Source organism: Anomalospiza imberbis, chromosome 5, assembly GCF_031753505.1.
Source record: "Anomalospiza imberbis isolate Cuckoo-Finch-1a 21T00152 chromosome 5, ASM3175350v1, whole genome shotgun sequence".
NCBI classification, from domain to species: Eukaryota; Metazoa; Chordata; class Aves; order Passeriformes; family Viduidae; genus Anomalospiza; species Anomalospiza imberbis.
In genome coordinates, this window is record NC_089685.1 from 62,255,834 (window position 1) to 62,275,303 (window position 19,470).

Genomic DNA, 19,470 nt, shown 5'->3' on the forward strand with positions numbered 1-19,470 from the left:
CAAAACCACTCCATCAACAGGGTTTGTCATTCAATGTACATTTTGCCCAGCAGCTTCTGCACCAGAGGCCCAGCTTAGTTTAGGTTCTAGTCATTGTCACAGTGTCACCACCTTAAATTAAGAAATAACAAATCTTCTGAAGAGTTAATAAAAATAAACATTGTCTTATCCATGGATAGTAGCAATCTTGGATCAAAACCAATACCTAAAAATGTGCATTGTAATAAAATATTGTGAAGAGCAGTAGACAGTGTTCTCCAATGTCATAAGGTACCCTATACAAGTCACAGCCTGTATTTCATAAATTATCAGTTTATTGTGTTGACAATGCTGTCAGAAGCCAATCCTACCCAGTATAATAAAGTCTTTCCTTTTTTGATCAATGCATTTTAAATATCAAGCCAGTTTAGTACACTTCAGATGTTACCTTCTATCTGCCTTTGAATCTTGGCAGAGTACACAGTTGCAAAGCACAAGCTGACATTCTTGTGGGTCACTGTAAATAGAGAAGTGAGACACTCAGGAGTAAATATGTCACTGATTAGACTGGGAAAAAGCTGGTAATTTAACCCAGCGTCAGTCTGGAAATTATTAATCTAGTGGTTGACAGAATCCTTTAGGGAGAGGGAAACTATTCTGCCAGGGAGGCTGTACAAGCATACAGCTCCTTCCAGAGTGTTATTTGAAGTTAGTGCAGCTGGGTCGGGATGGGTGATCCCCCAGCTAAGATGGTCTGTGTATCTGGATCTTCACAACTACTGCCCATGGCAGAGCACATCCCACCCAGCCTCCCTTTCCCACCAGCAGTTCTCTTCCTGGGGCTCTGCTAGCATGGACTGCTTGGAGATTCAGTCCACTTTCTGGAAATACTGAGGGATTTGGGATGAAAACAAGCCAAAAATACGATTCCAAAAAGTGTTTAAACTCACATGTGTATGCATAAACATAAAAATATATATGCATCTACATACCTATAATATATATGTAGATTTTATAATACCCAATCGTGTAAAATCTAATTTTAATATGGTTTATTAATGCTGCATATATGCATCTACATATATATAACATATATATACATGTGTGTATGTATATGTATAAAATATGTAGATTATATAATACTTAGACACGTAAAGTATAATATGAATTGAGATTTAAAAAACAATTTTTGTTTTATTTTTGTGTTTAGTTTAGTTTTGTTGTTGTTGGGTTTTGGGTGGGGTTTTGTTTGTGCGTTTCTGTTTTTGTTTTTGTTTGTTTTTAAATGCATATTCCTTTCCACGCAAAGATTTATGTTTTCAGATAAGGTTATTTACAGGGAACCCCCTCAGCAGTGCAGGCTGGAGCAAGTAAGGTCTGGCTGGAGCAGTTAATTGCTCTGCCATCAGCGATGGCTCTGGCCCCCGTCCAGCGAACACAAAGGGGTGGGCTCAAGGGTCACAGCTTCACGGATGTGATAATCCCAGGGGGGTCTCACAATTCAGCTCCTCGCCGCGTTCGTGTGCATGCATTCTCTCTGCAGAGGCAGCTTTGCTTTCTCTTGGGGTATATTTTTTTAATATCAGCAAAGACAACCAGGAAGAAAAAAATGTTGCATTAAAATTAGAACGGAGAGTGGACTGCTGAAGAGCTTTATTTTTTAGATTTTTGTTTTTGTTTTTAAAGCCTAATTCACCTTAAAGAATCTCAAAACCAGCCTCAAGGGAAAGATTTGTGAATTTTTGTAATGGAAAGCGGTAGCCTCTAGGGCCCAGAGGATATGCAGGGAGGCATTTTCTCTCGCTGGTGCAGCTGAGAGCGAGCGAGAGCGAGCGAGACCTGGAAATGAAAGTAAAGAGATCAGGAGGCACATGGAGGGAGCTGCAGGGGCAGCCGATCCAGAAGCAGAATGCTGCCTTCTATAATTAAATAGCACTTACTGTTATTATTACTTCTAGTAATAATACATTAATAATATCTCTAGTAATACAATACCATTTATCAAGGAAAGTTTATGCATAGTGTGGGGGGGAAAACCCGAGGAGAGGTGAGTTCTTTATTATTATTTTGGGGGGATTATTTTTGTCTTAATTCTGTGTATGTTTGTGTATGTAGAAAGGGGTGGACTTGAGAAACAAGCAATTCTGGATGTTGCTTCATTAGAAAGTAGAGGTTTCAGATAGTAACTGCATAGATGAAAGGTTGTGTAATTGGAAATGTAAAAAAATGTGGTGAAAAAGAATACGGGTGAGATTTTTGAAGCTAAACCGTCTTCCGCCAAAAATGTGGGGTTTGCAAAAAAAAAAAATTGTCAAAGATCCTAATCCCACCCCCTGGAAAAAAATGTGGTAGTCTAAAATTGCATAGCTAGGGGGAAAGACCCTGGGTTTACGTGGAAAACTTAGTATTAATCGCGTTTGTGCCTGTTTTGTTTTGTACGTTCGGGATGTGTGTTTTGGTCTGTATTTAGGCTGCAGTTTCCCCCTCTTGTTTCGTTCAAACCCCATGAAACGGCAGAGAAATCATTTGGAATTGCTTTTTAGATGGACCTTCCATAGGGTCTTCTAAAGTTTATCAAATAAGAAGACTGTGTTTTTGCGTTTTTGGATTTTGATTTGTTTGTTTTGGTTTTAATTCTTTAATGTTTTAGACAGTTTCCGGGTGGCAGGGGACGTTATGTGTTTTTTGTTTTTTGGGTTTTTTTTTTTTTTTCTTTTTTTTCCTCTTAAAGCCGTCTCCCAGACTCTTGGAGATGCGTGATTTTTATTTAAGCAGATGGGGGATGGGGAAGGAGGAAGAGTATGTTTTGGTTTGTTTTCCTTTTCCCGGGGAAGCCTGGATGTCTCCTGCCGTGGGAGACCCCTTCCAGCAGGGCCGCGGCGTTGGGAGTGTCGGGGTGCCGGCGTTCGGCGGAGTCGCGGGGCGCGGGAGGCGCCGCCGGCCCCTCGCCGCTCCTGCGGCCGAGTTGGCGCCTCTCCCAGCGGCGGCCTCTACGCAAGGCCGGGGACCGGCGGCCTAGTGCTGGCAGCGGGGGGAGGAGGACGCGAGAGAGGGTTCCCGCGCCATCCGTGTGGGAACCGGCCCCCGGATTTAGTTTTTCAAATGAGGCACGGGAATGCGAGCTGGGTGGACAGAAACCCAAGAGCAAGTGGCTTAGGGATAGGCAGCATCACCCCACAGCTCTCTCCATGCTCCTTGGCTGCGCTGCAGTGGGGGCAGGAGGAAGGGTGGCCTGCGGTACATGAAGGTGCTATGTGTAGAACACAAGGCTGAAGGGAGTGGAAAATGAAGTAATGGGGGCTGATGTGGTCACTTGAGGCTTTAGCCCCCACCACCATCCCCCTCTCAGGGAAACTTAAGAGTCACTGCTTTTATTTCCAGTGTGGGGTGAGCTGGTTGTTGCTACCTTGCTCTGCATTCACTGGGTGCAGTGAATATTGCTGGGTGCAGCTGGCGGCACCCCAATGACCCCGGTGATGCTGCACTAGTGGGGTGCTGGCATGTGAGATGGTGGCCATGAAAGTTCCTTGGGGCAGCCGGTGCTGGGAGGGACAGAGGAGTCAGCTCTGGTGGGCACAACATCGTGGTGGGGACTCCAAGAGCAGTTGACTGTGAGAAGCAGTGAAACCCAGGGAGTGGGGCATGGCAGAAAGCAGCTGCAGGAGTAAGCAAGAGCCCAATTTTGTAGTAGGCTCGGCAGTTTGTCCTTTACTTGATGTGTGCCCAGTTAGCTATTCTGCTGCACCACTAAGGTGGCCAAGCAGCAGGCAGTGAAACACTCCTATGTTTCAGACCAGTGTATCCTGGAGCCTTTTTCCTGGGGAGCTCCAGTCTCGGCTCTACAATGTGCCACTTGCATCTGAGTGTACTAATTTCTAGCTGAAATGTTACAGTCAGAAAGTCAGTCAAGTGTCAGTTCATTGCCATCTCAGAAATACAGTATGAAAAACTTTGCCCAAATTCAGCTCTGGCAGGGTTATGAATAAGAGCTGTGTCCTTGATAAGATAAATTCATGTCTTTCCGTTCATCTCGTGTTTCTACTGTCTACCTATCTAGAGGATATCCACCCAGTGTGTGATTCAGTCCCCCAGTTCACTGGCTCATGCTTCCTTCTGAAGGCAAGAAAACCATTTTGCCTGTCTGTAGCATTTTATTGCTGTCTGGCAAATGGTTTGCCATTTGTTGAAGAACTGTGAATAAAGTTCTCTCTAGATGCTGGACCAGGGAGGATAAATGTCTCTGGACTGAAAGGTTAAGAGCTTTGTAGTGGGGATATAAATACTCAGTATTTGAATTTTGCTGGTGATTTGAGTGGACAAGTCTGGACAGAGAGATTTGGTGGGGGAGAGAAAAGGGACATTTAGTGCTTCATAAAATGTTTTCTGCTGTGTTTCTAAAAATATTTGAATGCCCAAGAAAACAAAACCTAAACCAGCTTTGCACTTAAAATTAATTATGCAGTAGCTGTGGTATAGTGTGCAGCAAAACTGAAGTGTTGCTCATGTGGGTGGCTCAGTGTGTGCTGGGTTTGCTGGTGTAACAAGTGCACGGCTTGGTCTGAATGTTAAATGAAACATGGGTTTGCTGGTGTAACAAGTGCACGGCTTGGTCTGAATGTTAAATGAAACATGGTGAAGATGCTGGAACGATGAGGGGAGACAGAAGTCACTGAGTTTGCTGGTGAGGTGGTGGAGGAGGAGGTGTGAGGAGCAAAAAGAGGAGTCTGATTGGCAGCCTCCTGCAGTGGTTGGGGCAGGCAGGACTGATCAGGTGAGGGGTCTGCCACACTTGAAGGAGATTGCTGGTCTGGAGTCACATTGAAGGGGAATGGTAGTTGTTCCTTAGAGATGTGCAAGAAATTGTTGGTAGCAGCACACGGTGAGCACTTTGAAGGTGTTGCCATGAGGGGATGAGTCTTATGTGCAAAGTCATGTCATAAGCTTGGAGGTGTGACAGACCTGTAGCAGAGAAAGCTGGTCACCCTCTTGCAGGGAGGGAGGAATATTGTAAAATGCAGGCGAACTCAATGGGAAGAATGATGATGTCTGACTAATTTCAGAAGGCTGAATGATTTCTTTATTATAACTTTGCTAAAATACATTAATATACTGTATAAAGGAGGATACTAAAACTACATGCTATTTTCTCTAACTACCATATCTAACTACTAACAACTCGTGACCCTGTTCTCCAGAGTCCAGACACAGGTAGATCCGATTGGCCACCAGACTCAAACAATTCTTACCAGAATCCAATCAAGCAATCACCCCAGGTAAACAATTCTCCTAGCACATTCCACATGAGAAAAACAAGGAGCAGAAGTAGAAATTGTTTTCTCTTTCTTTCTCTCTGCGCACCTTTATGAAAAATCCTGAGAGAGAGAGAAATGTGCTGCCACAGAGGAATGTGGGGCAGCACCAGGGAGCAGTAGTCTAGAGGGGAGATCAGGCCTGTGGTTTATGTTTAAAGAAGGCAGTGGAGGGGTTTGGGTTGAAGAATATTCACTCTGGAAGATGGGAGTAGAACTGCAGAGCATAAACAGCGTACAGGGCACAGAAGGTGTCCTTTTACCAGGGTTTTGTAGCAAGGATCAAACTGTAGCTGTGTATTGTGGGACGTACAGAGATGCAATTGGCTGGTCAGCCACCCAGATGAAGCAAAGGTGGGGATATTCATGCTGGATGCAGTGGCAATAGTGATAAGGAGAGGAAAAAACAGAAGGGGAGCTTTGGGATGCAGGAAAAGTTGGGTAACTCTAGGAAGGAGACATTCTGTAGCCATTCCCAGTAGTCCTTTGGCTGCACTCCAGGTTTGGGTCAGTAGTGTTTGAATGCCCTTCTCTCTGGGCAAGCAACAGTAATCAGTTCTCGCTGTAACACAGACTCACATCCTGCTGTGTAGGATGTTATAGCAGCAGGGTCAGGGTAGCTGTGAGAACAGGTACTGATCTCTTCTTTACTCCTTGCAGAGTGTTTTAAAGGCTGAGCTCAGAAACAGAAGTAGACCATGTGTATCGGAAGCTTTTCAAGGGGGTGATTTGTTTTGTGGATATACACAATTGCAAAGGTGTGCCATGGCATTTTTGGAATGCAGCCATTGATTTGATGATGACCAGCCAGTGTTCAGCTGCCCTCCCCACAGTCACCAATGATCTATCTTTTTACCAGATCCGTGGGCTTCTGCTTCACTTCCCTGACTATTGTTCCCTCAAGCATGACTCAGCGAGCAGCAAGAGCAGGGCTGCACCTCCAGGCAGGGCAAGCAAGTAGCTGAAGGTGATGGCAGTCACCAGCAATGCCCTCACTCACAGGGTACAGTCCCATCACATGTGAACAGTGTAGGCAGAACTAGATGCCAATAGGAGTGGTTCATCAACAGTCCCGGAGAAGATGAGGTGGTGAATCTGGTCCAGGTCCACCCAGCGAGTCCAGTGGTAGGAGACGATGCCAGACACAGGACTGGAGACAGGCTGCCTGCAGTGGATGTCTAAGGCTTGTCCCAGAGATAGAACTGAGGACAAGTTCACCTACAGCATAGCTCAGACAAGACAGGACCTGCACCTCTGCTGAAATGGAGCTCCTAGACTATGGACAGAGGGGCATAGGTGGGGGTCCAAGGTGAGGCTGTTTGGAGTGCTTCAAGACTTTTAGTGTATTCAGCTAGAAATTCTTCCTTCCTCCCTGTGCTCTCCACATGAGCCTTTGGGAATGTTCACTTGACTCTTTTGCCTCCTCTTCTCCCCCACAGTTTCTCTCTTGTCATTTCCTGTGGAGGCCCTTTCCTCACTCTTGTCTCTGATGGCCCTCACAGTTTCTTACAGTGATCTGGGGTAGATCTGTCCTCTTTCATGTCTTTCACTGCTGCCTTTGTGGAAATGGTTCCTACTGCTCCTCTTCTGCTTCTCTGTTCTCTCCTACTTCTTCTGTCTTTGCAGAATTTCACACAGGGAGAAAAATAAAATTACCTCTCTCCCCTTGTCTACCTCCCCAGCCTGTCTGCCTGTATCGTTAGTGATCATATTAACCTCACAATCTCCTTGTTAAATTTCCTTGGCTCTTCCTGATTGCTCATTATCCAGGCTATTTATGAATCAATGCAGGCCTTCTGTTGGTGTTGTGCTGAAGTATATCAGCTCTTCTCCATCACTTCTGTTTAAAAGCCTTTGTAGAGATGCTAACCATCCCTCACCTTGTCTGTTGGCTTTCCCTTTCTTGCTGCACTGCCCATCCTGTTCCAAGTTCAGCTGCTTAAAAGTCTCCTACCTGCTGCTTGAACCAGATTGCTTCCAAATTTACTGTCTGATGGCTTAGAAACTGCACAGTGTCACTTTCAAGCTCTTGCTTCCTTCTGCTGCCACTTTCTCTCACTCCAGTCTTTGCTGCTTCCCCCAGCTCTTATTGTTGGTAATGGGCAGGTTCAATTCTACATTTTGCAATGTAGGGCTTGCTGAGTTGTCAGGATTGATTTTTATGTACCTTAAAGACCCCTTCAACCTGTTCAGACTGAGTGTGTCATGGATACTGCAAGATAATCTTGGAATGATAGGGATGGTCTTAATGTAGAAGGGAGCTGGATGAAAATCCTCTCCAAGCTGTTGTAGTGTAGAGGTGGAGAAATTACTTCAGTATCTTCTCAGAGGTAATCCTGTGTTGGGAAGGAGCAGGTTCTTCCTCTCCATCTCATTTCAGTGTTTCTGTACTTACTGCCTTTGTCCCCAAGTTCCTATTCCTCAAATGCTGAGTATTATTTGTGGTCACTGCTGGTTGATCTGAAATTTGCTGTCACCAGCAGCTCCGTTTTGCCATAAAGTGCCATCCTTTCTCGCCTTCATTATTCTTTTCTTGTGTGACAGACCTGTGTACCTTGGAGAAAGGTCACTGGGGAGCCATTCCAAGATTTGCTTCCAAACTGCAGAGGATGAAGTGCAGATAACTCTTGAGCCTTCATAAGGTGCTGCCCACCCCAGTTTAAAGCACTGCAGGATAGGACTCTATTCCCTCTCCAAAGAAGTGTTCCCCAGTCTGTGCTGCTCTTGCCTGCTGATTTTCAGTGTGAAATCCCCATTGCATGTATTCAGTGCTGTCTTTTTATGCAGACCACAGCAAGCTATTTCATCTCCTTCCTTTGCATCTCCCTTTGTGCTGTACCTCCATAAACCTTATGTAGACAAGGTGTGTTTCATATGCTGTGCAGTAAACCAGTTTAAATCTGTCCCAGATAAATACTGGTCAGAATTGTATATCATGGGAGGGTCTAGGCACAAATTCCTGAAATGACTGCCAGTGCAGGCAAAGATGGTGTTGGGTTTCTTCCCTTTCCTAGAAGGCAGTCATGATAACAGTTGGTTCCCATTGCTTTATTTACTGGCAGCCTAAGCTGAGAGCTCAAATTGAAGTAATTCCTCTTTGCCCCTGAATCCTGTCAGTGGCATGTGAGAAAAAGCAGATACTTGGTAGCGAGCTGCTTGCCATGCTGTATCTGCAGTGTGGATAAATCATGGGCTTCGCTGTTCAGGGCATCTGGTCTGGAACATTTTGTTAGTAGTAAATTCAGGCACAAACAAACTACTTTGCTGTTTAATTGCCAACAAGACCTAAAATGACTCACTTTGTGTTGTTTCTTTCTCTTCTTCCTCCACAGCAACCATAATGGAGAGGCAGAAGAGAAAACAAGAAATAGAGAAAGGACTTCAGTTCATTCAGTAAGTGGACAACCTCAGTGTTCCCTGTGGATTTGGAGGCGGTCATCTTTCTGTTGAGGATTGCAGGAGCTGAGTTTTTCCTATTCACTGCTTTGGGTTTTCTGCATGGGAAAGAGATACTGTCCTGAGGATTTTAACTGTGATTTTTTTTCAGGGTATTTCTTGTCCTGTTAGAGCTCCCTAAGCTTAAAATTCTGTCATTTTAATTTCCTTTGGTTTTGCCCTCCACTGCAGTGCCAGGATTATCTTTACAGTCAGCATAATGCTAATAGTACTTGGACCTTCTACATCATCTTCAGCATGAAGATCTCAAAGTGCTCTCTAAACAAGGTTATCCCACCTTTGTTAGGAAGGGAGACAGTGTTTCAATTCTGTAGGCGGGGAAACAAGGTACATAACATGTTAGGCACCCCATATGGTGCCTATAGGAAAAATAGATAACCTGGGTTCTTCTACTGTTGCTAACCTGTAATGTAGATGTCTCAGATCACTCTTCTCTGAATATTATGTGACCTTGTAGAGCTTGAGGTGGTTGCTTATATAGTAGTTACAAATCCTAGTACTTCCTTGTAAGATACAGTAGTTTTTCTCCCTCCAATGTTTGACTGATCAGAGGCCTCAAACTCAGGTCCAGGTTCCATGGTGAGTAAGGAAGCAGTAAGATTGTAATCAGATTGGTTTGGGATTTTTTAAGTTCTACTTTGTGTCCTGCAATTATTATGCCTGAAATATGTGCCTCTACAGTAGGAAACCCCCTAGATCTTCTGTGTTACATATTAGTATCCTGTAACATGCCCATGATATTTTCATCCCGGTCTGAGACTAAATAGGGCTGATAGCTCAGTTTTGGAGAGGTAATTGTGAGATTTATATTGGTAGCACTTATAAAAATGCACGAGGTTCTGGGGAAGAAAATAATTTAGAAATATGAGGTGTAGTTCATGCATCTGGGGCATATCTTGCACTCTGAACCAGGAGCACTGCCATATGTTGGTTTGTTTTGATGCAAAAGAAGGGAGTCCCAATATGTAAGCATCATGAATATTTCTTACAAAGCCTTTACATTTCCTGTAGTTAGTTTTAAGGAGTAATTAGAGGAAATCTAAAAAAACATTTATTCTGTAACCAGTAAGATCATGTATTTACGGTAGGTGAGAAAAGCTATGAAATGTGCTGAGGATTCCTCTAGAGCCTATTGATTTGTCCTTGAAGAGAAACAATAAATATATGTGGACCAAGCCTGGAAGAATTGGTTGGTTCAATTTGTAGAACAGAACCTTTCTCTTAAGTCTCAGTGTTGTTGTAGGGTAGTTGTTATCCTCACAAGCGCTGTCAGTGTTTGTGGTTCAGCCTTGGCCAAGAAAGTTGGAGTTAAATGAGCTGAGCTCCTGAACCTGCACTGTTTTCTCCCTTCCTTTTGTGGGGTAGGCCTAAAGGCATATGGCTAAGTTAAGGCAGAGAAAAGTGATTGCATTTATATCTGTATGTCTCTGGTCTCACAAAGAATTTGAAGAAGTCTTGGAGTGCTACTCTAGTGCCTCTGATTAGAGCCAGATGCATATAAAATACACTTGTATTCTTCCTGACAGTCTCTCATGGGACTTTATTAAAGATAGGTTTTTTAGGTGACTGTCAGAAGGCACATTACAGTGGATCGTGTATGCACAAAAAAGAAATGAGAATAAGACTCCTCTAGTCTCAAGTCCCTCTTAGACATGACCATTGCTTGACACCACTGTGAGTGTCACTGAGCATAATGCTCCCTAACTGGGTTCTCTTTGCCTCAGCCGCCTTCGCAGTGATAAAATGTTCAGTAACTTACTGAGATCACCAGCACAGGACCAGAAAAAGGATCTCTTCATCAGACAAAAGCCCTTGTTTGCATGGATGCCTGTTTCATGAGTATTTTCTCTTCTTTTTCTTCAGGTCCACATTACCCTTAAGCCAAGAAGATTATGAGGTAATGGAGATTTTGTTTGTTTGTTAAAGCTGGGAGCCCTCTGGTTAGCAAGATTTGTTCTGTTGCACAGCCATTAGTTTACATGCCAAAAGTGAAGAATGTGGGATGGTCTGTCACAATTTGCCTGTGACTTAAAGTTTTAAGGTTCTGATGATGACAGCTTTCAGGGAAAAGGAGAAGACACTGAAGCATTCAAGAAGAATTGGAATTTGACTGGATTATTCTCCTCTACCAAAAGCCTGATGTTTTACAGGAGTGTAGGGATGCAGGAGTATCTTAGTGGACAAGTAGTTTGCCAAAAGATACGGAAAGGAACGGGAAATTGGGAAGCCTGTCCTGTCTCTGAATATCCACTTGAGTCTATCTGTTCTCTCCCTGCTGCCCAGGCCTTTTTGCAGAAGCTGGTGAGAAACTTGTTTGCAGAGGGCAATGATTTGTTCCGAGAGAAGGATTTCAAGCTTTCCCTGGTCCAGTATGTGGAAGGGCTGAATGTGGCAGATTATGCAGCCTCTGACGAGGTGACCATCCCAAAGGAACTCCTCTGCAAGCTCCACGTCAACCGAGCTGCCTGCTACTTTGCCATGGTGAGCGCTTTCCCAAGTCATCCCCAGGAGCCAGGGTTGCAGTGCTGTGCAGTTGGAAAAGATGTCATGAGGCATTTCAGCTGGTTTTGTCCACTCCCTGTTCAAACACTGGAGGAGACAACAACACACAGAAAAGGCTGCAATCTCCTCACAATTGCACTGTGTCTTGCAAGACCAGAGGAAGGATGTGAGGAGAGGGGGCCAGGCCTAAGGTACTGAAAATGCAGTTCTGCTCTTCAGTGATGAGGAGTTAGAATCATCCAGTGTCTTCCATTGTTGAGCAGGAATACTGTTTATTGCTCCGGAGGCTCTTGCCTCCTCCTTTGAGACACTGGAAGACAGTAGGAAGGCTTTGGATCTTGAAGGAACTTGCAGCATACACATGGAAAAGGATTCTGAAATACCCAGGCATTAAAAGGCTGCATGCTTCCATTTTACTAAGGCATGTAACAGCTTTCCTTTATGGCACAACCCCAGAGCCAGCCCATCCTGTTTGTAAGGACACTGAGTCCCCTGAAAATTAGCAAGCAGTCACATAATTAAAGACTTTCAAGTGCAACACGCTCAGGGTAGAGGGAGAGGCAAGATAAGGTTGCTCAAGCAGCCTTAGTTCTGTCATTTCTTGACTTTGAAGTGTTTTGAGTTTTGCAAGATTTAACAAAATGTTCTGTTAATGTAGATGTGTTTGCATGCTGGTCTGTGCATGAGTAACATATGTACTTCCACCTGCTGCTTGTATTCCTGTTTTCTGCTGAGAGATAGAACATTTGCATTCACAGAGAAGGACAAGTTAGCCTGCTGTGCCTCAGCTGACTCCAGGTGGTCTGTTCCATGCAGGGGTTGTATGAGAAGGCGCTGGAAGACAGCGAGAAGGCTTTAAGTCTGGACAAGGAGAACATCCGAGCGCTATTCCGGAAAGCCCGTTCCTTAAATGAACTTGGAAGACACAAAGAAGCGTATGAGTGCAACAGCCGATGCTTGCTGTCCCTCCCACATGTAAGTTTTTGACATACAACTCATCTTGGTTTTTGTGGCTCACAACCTTCTTCTCCTTAACATGCTTAGTGTGAGGCCGGAGGATAGTGGAAGAGAAATTTTGTCGGTTCCCAAGAACATGCTTATGCTCAGAAATTCTGTCACTTTGACTCAAAGATGTTTGTCCTCACATGTTTCTTCAGGCCAAGTCACCTCTTACAGATAGTGCCAGCCAGGGACACCAGTTAATGACAGCAGGTTTATGGTCTGTTTGTGAAGAACAAACCCCTACTCTAACAAAAGATGATCTAAAGCCATGAGAATGTTTTAATTGGCTGTGTTTTTATCTCTAATGGAAGTGACTAGGAGCATGGGATAAATGGGAACTGGAGCTCTGAAAGAAAAACATACATGGTTTTCCTGTGTTGGATACAAATGTCTCACATTTCACTTCCCGATTGCTAAGACAAAGTGATCAAGCTTTTTATTTCTTGAGGAACATGCAAAGGTGTCCTTGCCATCACATGGCATTGTTATTTTTGTGTTCCGGGGTGTGTAAATTTTTGTACGTGGAGAGGGCTATCTGCATATACTAGGAACTATTTTCCTGATAGTGCTTTTGAGCATCCTCTTAGGCCAGATATTGATCTGGAAAGCAAATTCTGATTACATGGATTCAGGTAAGCACTTTGCTGATGTTGGTTCTGATCCATCACAGTAATATTATTACAAGAAAAATGCATCCACCTCAGCAGGAGAAGTTAACTTTCCTTTATATTACTGTTATAGAAGCAATCTTTGAAAGCCTTGTTAGCAGTTAGTTATTCCTTTCGTATAGTTTGTAAATTCTAGCTTCTTTGACTTGGCACAACAGGGTGACCAAAGCATATTGAAGATATCATGTTTGGGGAGTCCCAAGGAGCTGCTGTATAAACAAACCCTTTGATTAACAAAAGCATCTAATGTAGGTGTTCTTGTAAAGCTATATGTGGCTATAATTTACATTGTACTTTAGCCACTTGATATATTTTAACTATATAGTTATGTTTACATAGCTGCCATTGTTATCATTATTTTATCAAAATTCTCTGTGCCAGGAAAGTTCAGCCTAAAACACCATATTGAGTGATCTGTGTTTCCTATTCTAAACAATTCAGACTTGTAAGTTAACATACCCCATTGTCTTATTACCTGCTTAACAGAAATCATAAGCCTTCTCTGCATGAAAGGCAAGTCATGCTATCCATCATTTCACTCTTTTCCATTACCCTCTGGAGCACATGGGTACTTCCACCTTTGCATTGCTGTAATTGCTGAGACCTTTGTTGTGGTCAGAACAGAGCCTGTCTTAAAACTTCTGATGATAAAGGATATGCCGCTCATTTAGCTCACTGTCTAGCAGAGCTAACTTACTTCTGGGTGCAGATACTCAGTGCTGCTAGTTTGCAGAAGTTCTCAGGATGGTGAAGTTAATACTTCTCTGTGGTACACTTGTGTTTGGTATGGCACCAGGTGCTTTAGAAGAAGAAATGGACAAGCTAGATTTTGTTTTCACTGAGTTCAGTGAAGATGGTGCCAAGACTAATGTTGAGTGTGTGGGGGAACACAATCAAAAAATGGCACTCCATATTGAAGGGAAAAGTTACTGATATGGTGGGCTGGAAGAACCAGAGGCTTTTCAGCTGTTCTAAGGGAAAGGACTCAACCTACAGGGAGAAGGGAGATAGGAAAGACCAGCATGGCAAGTAGAGAGAAGAGGGCAAGCTTCAAGGTTGGACATGAGGGGGGAAATGTTAGAAGATTAATGAGGGCTATCACAACAGGTTGGGCAGATAGATACTTTTTTTTTCTTCTTTGAAAAAAATGTTGAAGTACTCTGAAATTTTTGCAAACAGGGAGAGAGAAGAAAACAGAAGGAAACAGTTGCTGGTGATATATAAATGTAGAAGACTGTGGCAGGTTGTTAGTCTGGGCAGGAAGCCCATGGTGGTGTGTGAGTGGGCAAGGACACTGGGCAGGGAGGATGGTAAAATGCCACACAATGGGGAAAGCTGAAGATTTGCTTGACTAAGCTGAGGCAGTTTAGCTGGAGCTGGAGACAGTCAAAATGCCTTCTAGACAGTAGATTGAAAACTGAGACTTGGTTTCAGCTTTAAAAACAAACAAGCAAAACAGGCTAGTGGGTACTGTCTGCATATCAAAACTGATGATTAACTCTGCAGCTGGCAGAGAGGGAAGACATGCAGGCTCCTTCCCAGGCATGGAGACCTTGCAGAAGCTGTATCAGCAGCCAGTCTTGGCAGCTCCTTCAGCCAACTTGCCTGCAGGACTCCTGAACCCTGTATTTGCAGAGTGGATGCTTTGTTGGAAGCAGATACTTGATTGTGATTTTCTGCAGCATTGAATGAGTGTAGGGCAAAACTCCTGGTGCAACTGCAGCATCTTGGCAGGACTAAATTACAAGAATGCTGAAGTCTGTGTGGACTCTCCTGGGTCTGTTCTGGAAATTATCTATCTGCTGCTGTCTGAAGCTGAGGCTTGGTGCAGCCCAATGTGCATAAATGCATTCCTCTTTATTTCATTCTGTGTGCCACAAAGGCAAAACTGAAAGTGTCCCATCAATGGTTTTGTCCCCAGGATGAAAGTGTCACACAACTGGGACAGGAGCTTGCCCAGAAGCTGGGACTGAGGGTTCGAAAAGCATACAAAAGACCTCAGGTATGACTTCTTTTGTCTTAGAGGCTATCCTTTGCTTGTACAAATTTACTTTTGCAGAAGTGGTAGGTGCTGCTTTGCAGTTACAGACATGTGTACACAACCCTGCAAACTCTAGCAGGCTGCTGGCAACCCTCCTTGTCCTGACCCCCTGACTCACTTTGCCTTGATCCATTTGTAACCCCAGTGCTGCTCTGTGTCTACCGCTGGGATGTTTTCTGAGTCCCCAGCTGGTGCTGCAGGAGAAACTTCGGATGTAGTAGATGCCTATTGTGTTTTTTGCAGGAGAGGAACACCTCATCCCAAAGCAGGTTTTGCATCACAATCCTCTCTCTGTTATGAGAAGGATGGGTTCCTCTGCTGCACTGGAGGCATGACTGGTTTTGTAGTGCAGTGGATCATGAAGGGTTCCTGCCGCATTTCTAGGCATACACTTCTTTGTGCTGTGGGAGAACAATGGGTACACACCTGGTCAGAAGCTAATTTGACACCAGTGGCTGGATCCATAACTTGGCTCCACAAGGACGTGCTGTAGGTGATCAAATGTGTACCCTGGGTTGGAGCTAGAGGGCGTTAGGCCGCTGCTAGCCATAAAGCTGCCTTGGTCGCAGATTTTGTTCTCAGGAGCAGAGAACATGAGCCAGTAGTGGAAGCTGACGTTTGCGTTTGCATCCTTGGCCCCAGGCACCGGGGTGTGTTAAACAAACAGCGTGTTCCACCTGCAGAGGGGCACCTCTGTAGCATGAGGTGGAGTGATTGGTGGGCATCTGGTTTGCAGAGAGCTTTTAGGGTAAACCTGGCTGTAACGTGTTAATCCTCTCCCCAACAAACTTCATGTGTGATTTGCCTACCCTAAGAAAACTCCTTGATCTCATAGCAGCTTTCCACAATCCAAAATGTTTCTGTCTCAAAGAAAGGGAAGCTTATGTGGAAATACTTTTTGTAGCTGTTCACTGTGTTGGCATTGCCTTTTTTGCTGCTGTCATGTTACTCAGCTGAGATGGGCTTAAACCACCTGTGTGTTAGAAATACAAAAAATTAAACATTCCAGAATGCTTTTTATTATTTGAAATTCTGTGTTTGGTACTTTGTTAACACTTTGTGATCTTTTGTGTTGAGTTCCAGCTTTCACTCCAGTGTGGTAATGCCTTCCCAAAGTAATAATTTCTTAAGGAAAAGCAAACCCATCTGTTTCTCAAGGAAGTTTTTTGCCTCCTGGTTATGGATCAGATATTCTGAGGTGGACGGAACAATTAAATGTCCCTTTTTAGTGTTGACAAACGTGTACTCTTGTGTCACAGTGGGGTAACCTTTTGGGGTGGCTTTATTTTTGGGCAGTGCTTGGAAGGAAACCATATTGTAACCCAGCTTTACCTAGTTCATGAGCCTTGATGGGCAAAATTCTGCTCTAAGACCTCTCTCTTCCTTGCAGCAGGAATTGGAAACATTTTCACTACTCAGTAATGGCACGTCAATCAATTCATCAAACCAGGTAGAGTTTGCATCCTGTGATTGTTACTATTTATGGACTGTGCTACTAGAATGCTTTAAAGTTTTATTTAAATGCAAATTTATAACTGTCTTTTAAGTTTGAACTGTTTTAATTAGTGTTTTTTGCTCTTAAGGGATATTGCCAAGAAATTAATTTCTTTGAAAACATTTCTACTGACATAATTTTTTATGTTGGTAATTAGATCACCAAAGATGGTTATTTTTCTTAGTTATTGCGAATGTTTGCTATCTCTTGCATTTTAAATAAATTTTTGTTTTCAAGTTTTGCATATCTAACAATAACGCTAAATAAAAGTCAGAAAGTGCAACTGCAGAAGAAACATATAAAATTAAATCCTGTGATGTAATGAGTAAGGCACATACACAGTTTATGTATTGTTTGTATTGTTCTGGGAGACCCAGCTAGGCAGGGCAGTGTACAAATACTAAGGTAAAATATAAGAAATTGCTGTTTTCCTTGTTCTACCACTGGGCAAAAAAAAAGTCCCAACAAACAAGCACTTGCTGTTTCTATAGGCTGTTTGGTATTTCACAATGCTCCTTAAAGCAAATAAACATTATAATTTTGTACAGCAAACTACTAAAGAACTAATTTACCTCTCACTGTTCAGTGATTTGGCTTCACATCTTTCTATGAAGGCCAGTCAACTTTCTTTAATAGTTGTGCCTAGTTTTTAATTTCAAAATCTTTTCCTTTTATAAAAATTGAAAATAGTGCAAAATCCACTGTAGTAGATGCAATATTACAAGACAAATGCTTTACTTGTGCCTTTTTAAGCTTAATCTGAAGGCACATATACTTACCTCTATTTATGTTTCTGTAAAATATGGACTCAATTTATTCCTTGCCTTGAGCTCCAAGTCAGCAGTTGTCTTGGCAGAAACATTTTCCTGTTTTGAATTTGCTGTAGAAGTTTGTGGTTGTTAGATTGCAAAATATGTGAACTAAGAAAAGGAACGTTGTGTAAGATCAGGCTAATCAGATCTCCCATGCAGTGGGCTGACCAATCGATGTGTCCTGGGACTTGGGACACAGTGTTCTCATCCACACATGAAATACCCTATTCTATGTATGGAGTTGCTCACATGGTTGGATGTTGTGCAGACATGGTTTTCCCTTGTAGCAAAAGGATTTGTCAGCTGCTGAAGGTAAACATGAATAGGTTCCTTGGATCAATGGCCTCCTAAAGTTCATTGGTTTGGTTCGTTGGTTCTGTTACAGCACAGAAAGAGGCCATAAAGGAAAAGAAAGGGTCATATACATTTAGGAGTAGTGAAGAGTCCCATATGTGAAGTGTGGATGTATATTTAAATATTAACTTCTCACAATATTTTTCATCTCCCTTTTCCTACATCCTCTTTGCAGACTACTTCCAATGGATTGGGCTCAATAGATGACATTGAAACAGGTAAAGATATCTCAGACTTTTGTGGCTCCAGTATGGTATGTGACCAGGCTGGCAGGCTTGAGAGGTTCATCACCTGCATTTTTGTCTCTTCTGCACACTCCTAACTTCGGTAACTGGGAGAAGGAAAAAGTGGTGTAAAGCAGGAGTGTTCTTCTTGCAAACCCAGCTTTTTGTCCAGGCCCGGTGAGAGACGTGTCTGGGAGTTAAAAGGGTCTTCTGAGGTACACAGTTCTCTCCAGTTGTGCTTTCTTGAAGCTGCTCTTGGCAAAGCTGCTGCAATTCTGCTCCAAGGCAAAACAGTCCAGATAAAGTGAAGGTTGTTTGCTCTGAGTGCATATGGTCCTCCAAGACACTGAGGTGGAGGAATTGAAAACAAAGGAGTTTGGAGGGACCCAGGGAGAGCCGAGTTCAGGGTTGGGCACCCAGGAGGAGAAGGAAGATTAACAGAGTTGCTTTTCTCTTGCTGGGAAACAAGTGACCTTAACTCTGCCCCTGTAGAAAGGCTTGCTACCTTGTATCCTGGAGTACTGCACTTCTGCCTCTGAGCACATCAGTCTTTGTTCCTTTGTAAGGTAGTCTGTGTGCATGAAGATAAGTGTGAGGACTTAACACCATAAGTAGCAATTGCTTGTTTTATAGAAATAAACTAATTTCATTATTAGGGTGCTTTGGAAAGCATGTTCTGTGTTATTATCTGTTGAATGCCAATTTAGTATCTGCTTGCTACATGAGATCATGAGGCCAAGTTCTGTGAATTGAGGAGAGTTTTTCACATTATCTTGCTGTGCTAAAATTAACTGGACTCCTACTACAGACTAACAAATGACTGCATCAAGTAAGCTCTTTATCTAATCTGGATTTGATGTAAGAGCAGCATGCCACCTTTACTGCAGATCAGCCAGACAGAGTCTTTACTGCTAGGAAATCTTTGCAAAAGCACTGGCATTATGTTATCCAATTGCCCTGAGAGTGGTGTGCCACCAGGACAACTGGGTGCTGGGTACCCTAAGAGTTTCAGATTAGAGGAGTTTTTTTAGTGATTTTTTTTTTGTGATTGTTGTTTTGTTCTGTTTTAAAATGCAGACTCTTGAAGCCTTTTCCTCCATGTTTTGCTTGAAGTTATCTGATTAACTCAGGCCAGTCCTGCAGAGAGATCATGGCTCAGATCTGGCTCAGTATGGCCATTGGCCAGCTAATGCACCAGGGAACCACTACTGTTTTGGAGAGCAGAGCTAGAAACAGTGCTTTTAAAAGCTCTGTACTTGGCCCTTGGGGACAGGCAGGCGTATGGCCAGAGAAGCCACCAGCTGGGGGCCTTGGTTATGAGAGACTTGGTTCAAGGGCATGTATGGACAAGCCTGTGATATTGACATTCTCTGAACAGAGAGAGTCATGATTATTTCTCCCAGGAATTTTCCTGGGAAGTTGTGAGATGCAGTGAGAAAGCTCAGAGAAAGAAGAAAACAATTCTTATCTCTATTCGCTGCTCCTGTTGTTTGGCACATGTGGAATATGTTATGGAGATTGTTTACCAAAGAGTGATTTGTTAATTGGACACAGGTGAAGGTTGTTTGGATTGATTGGCCAGTTGGGTCAAAGCTGTGTCGTAACTGTCTGGAGACAGTCACAGGATT

The 19,470-nt window shown here is 43.4% G+C and overlaps 1 protein-coding gene and 1 long non-coding RNA gene across 9 annotated transcripts in view; one reads left to right on the forward strand and one right to left on the reverse strand.

The window, feature by feature from the left end:
* Window positions 1–1,490: 1,490 nt before the first annotated feature.
* ZC3H7B (zinc finger CCCH-type containing 7B) overlaps window positions 1,491–19,470 on the forward strand; it is a 48,373-nt gene continuing 30,393 nt past the window's right edge. For 2 of the 8 annotated variants that reach the window (XM_068191392.1, XM_068191399.1), the window contains exons 1-8: window positions 1,492–2,026; window positions 8,621–8,681; window positions 10,608–10,641; window positions 11,028–11,225; window positions 12,063–12,221; window positions 14,838–14,918; window positions 16,348–16,407; window positions 17,794–17,836. In XM_068191392.1, coding sequence (XP_068047493.1) covers window positions 8,629–8,681; window positions 10,608–10,641; window positions 11,028–11,225; window positions 12,063–12,221; window positions 14,838–14,918; window positions 16,348–16,407; window positions 17,794–17,836 — 628 coding nt within the window. In that variant the 5' untranslated portion in view covers window positions 1,492–2,026; window positions 8,621–8,628. Of the gene's footprint in view, window positions 2,027–2,750; window positions 2,779–2,902; window positions 3,270–8,620; window positions 8,682–10,607; window positions 10,642–11,027; window positions 11,226–12,062; window positions 12,222–14,837; window positions 14,919–16,347; window positions 16,408–17,793; window positions 17,837–19,470 lie in introns of those variants that run through there. The other 6 variants (XM_068191397.1, XM_068191400.1, XM_068191395.1 and 3 more) reach the window with 6 other exon arrangements.
* Window positions 1,838–4,830, reverse strand: LOC137474662 (uncharacterized). Its single transcript, XR_010999444.1, has 2 exons — window positions 4,556–4,830; window positions 1,838–4,502 (listed from the first exon to the last, which is right to left on the reverse strand). It is a non-coding gene; the product is annotated as an uncharacterized lncRNA (long non-coding RNA).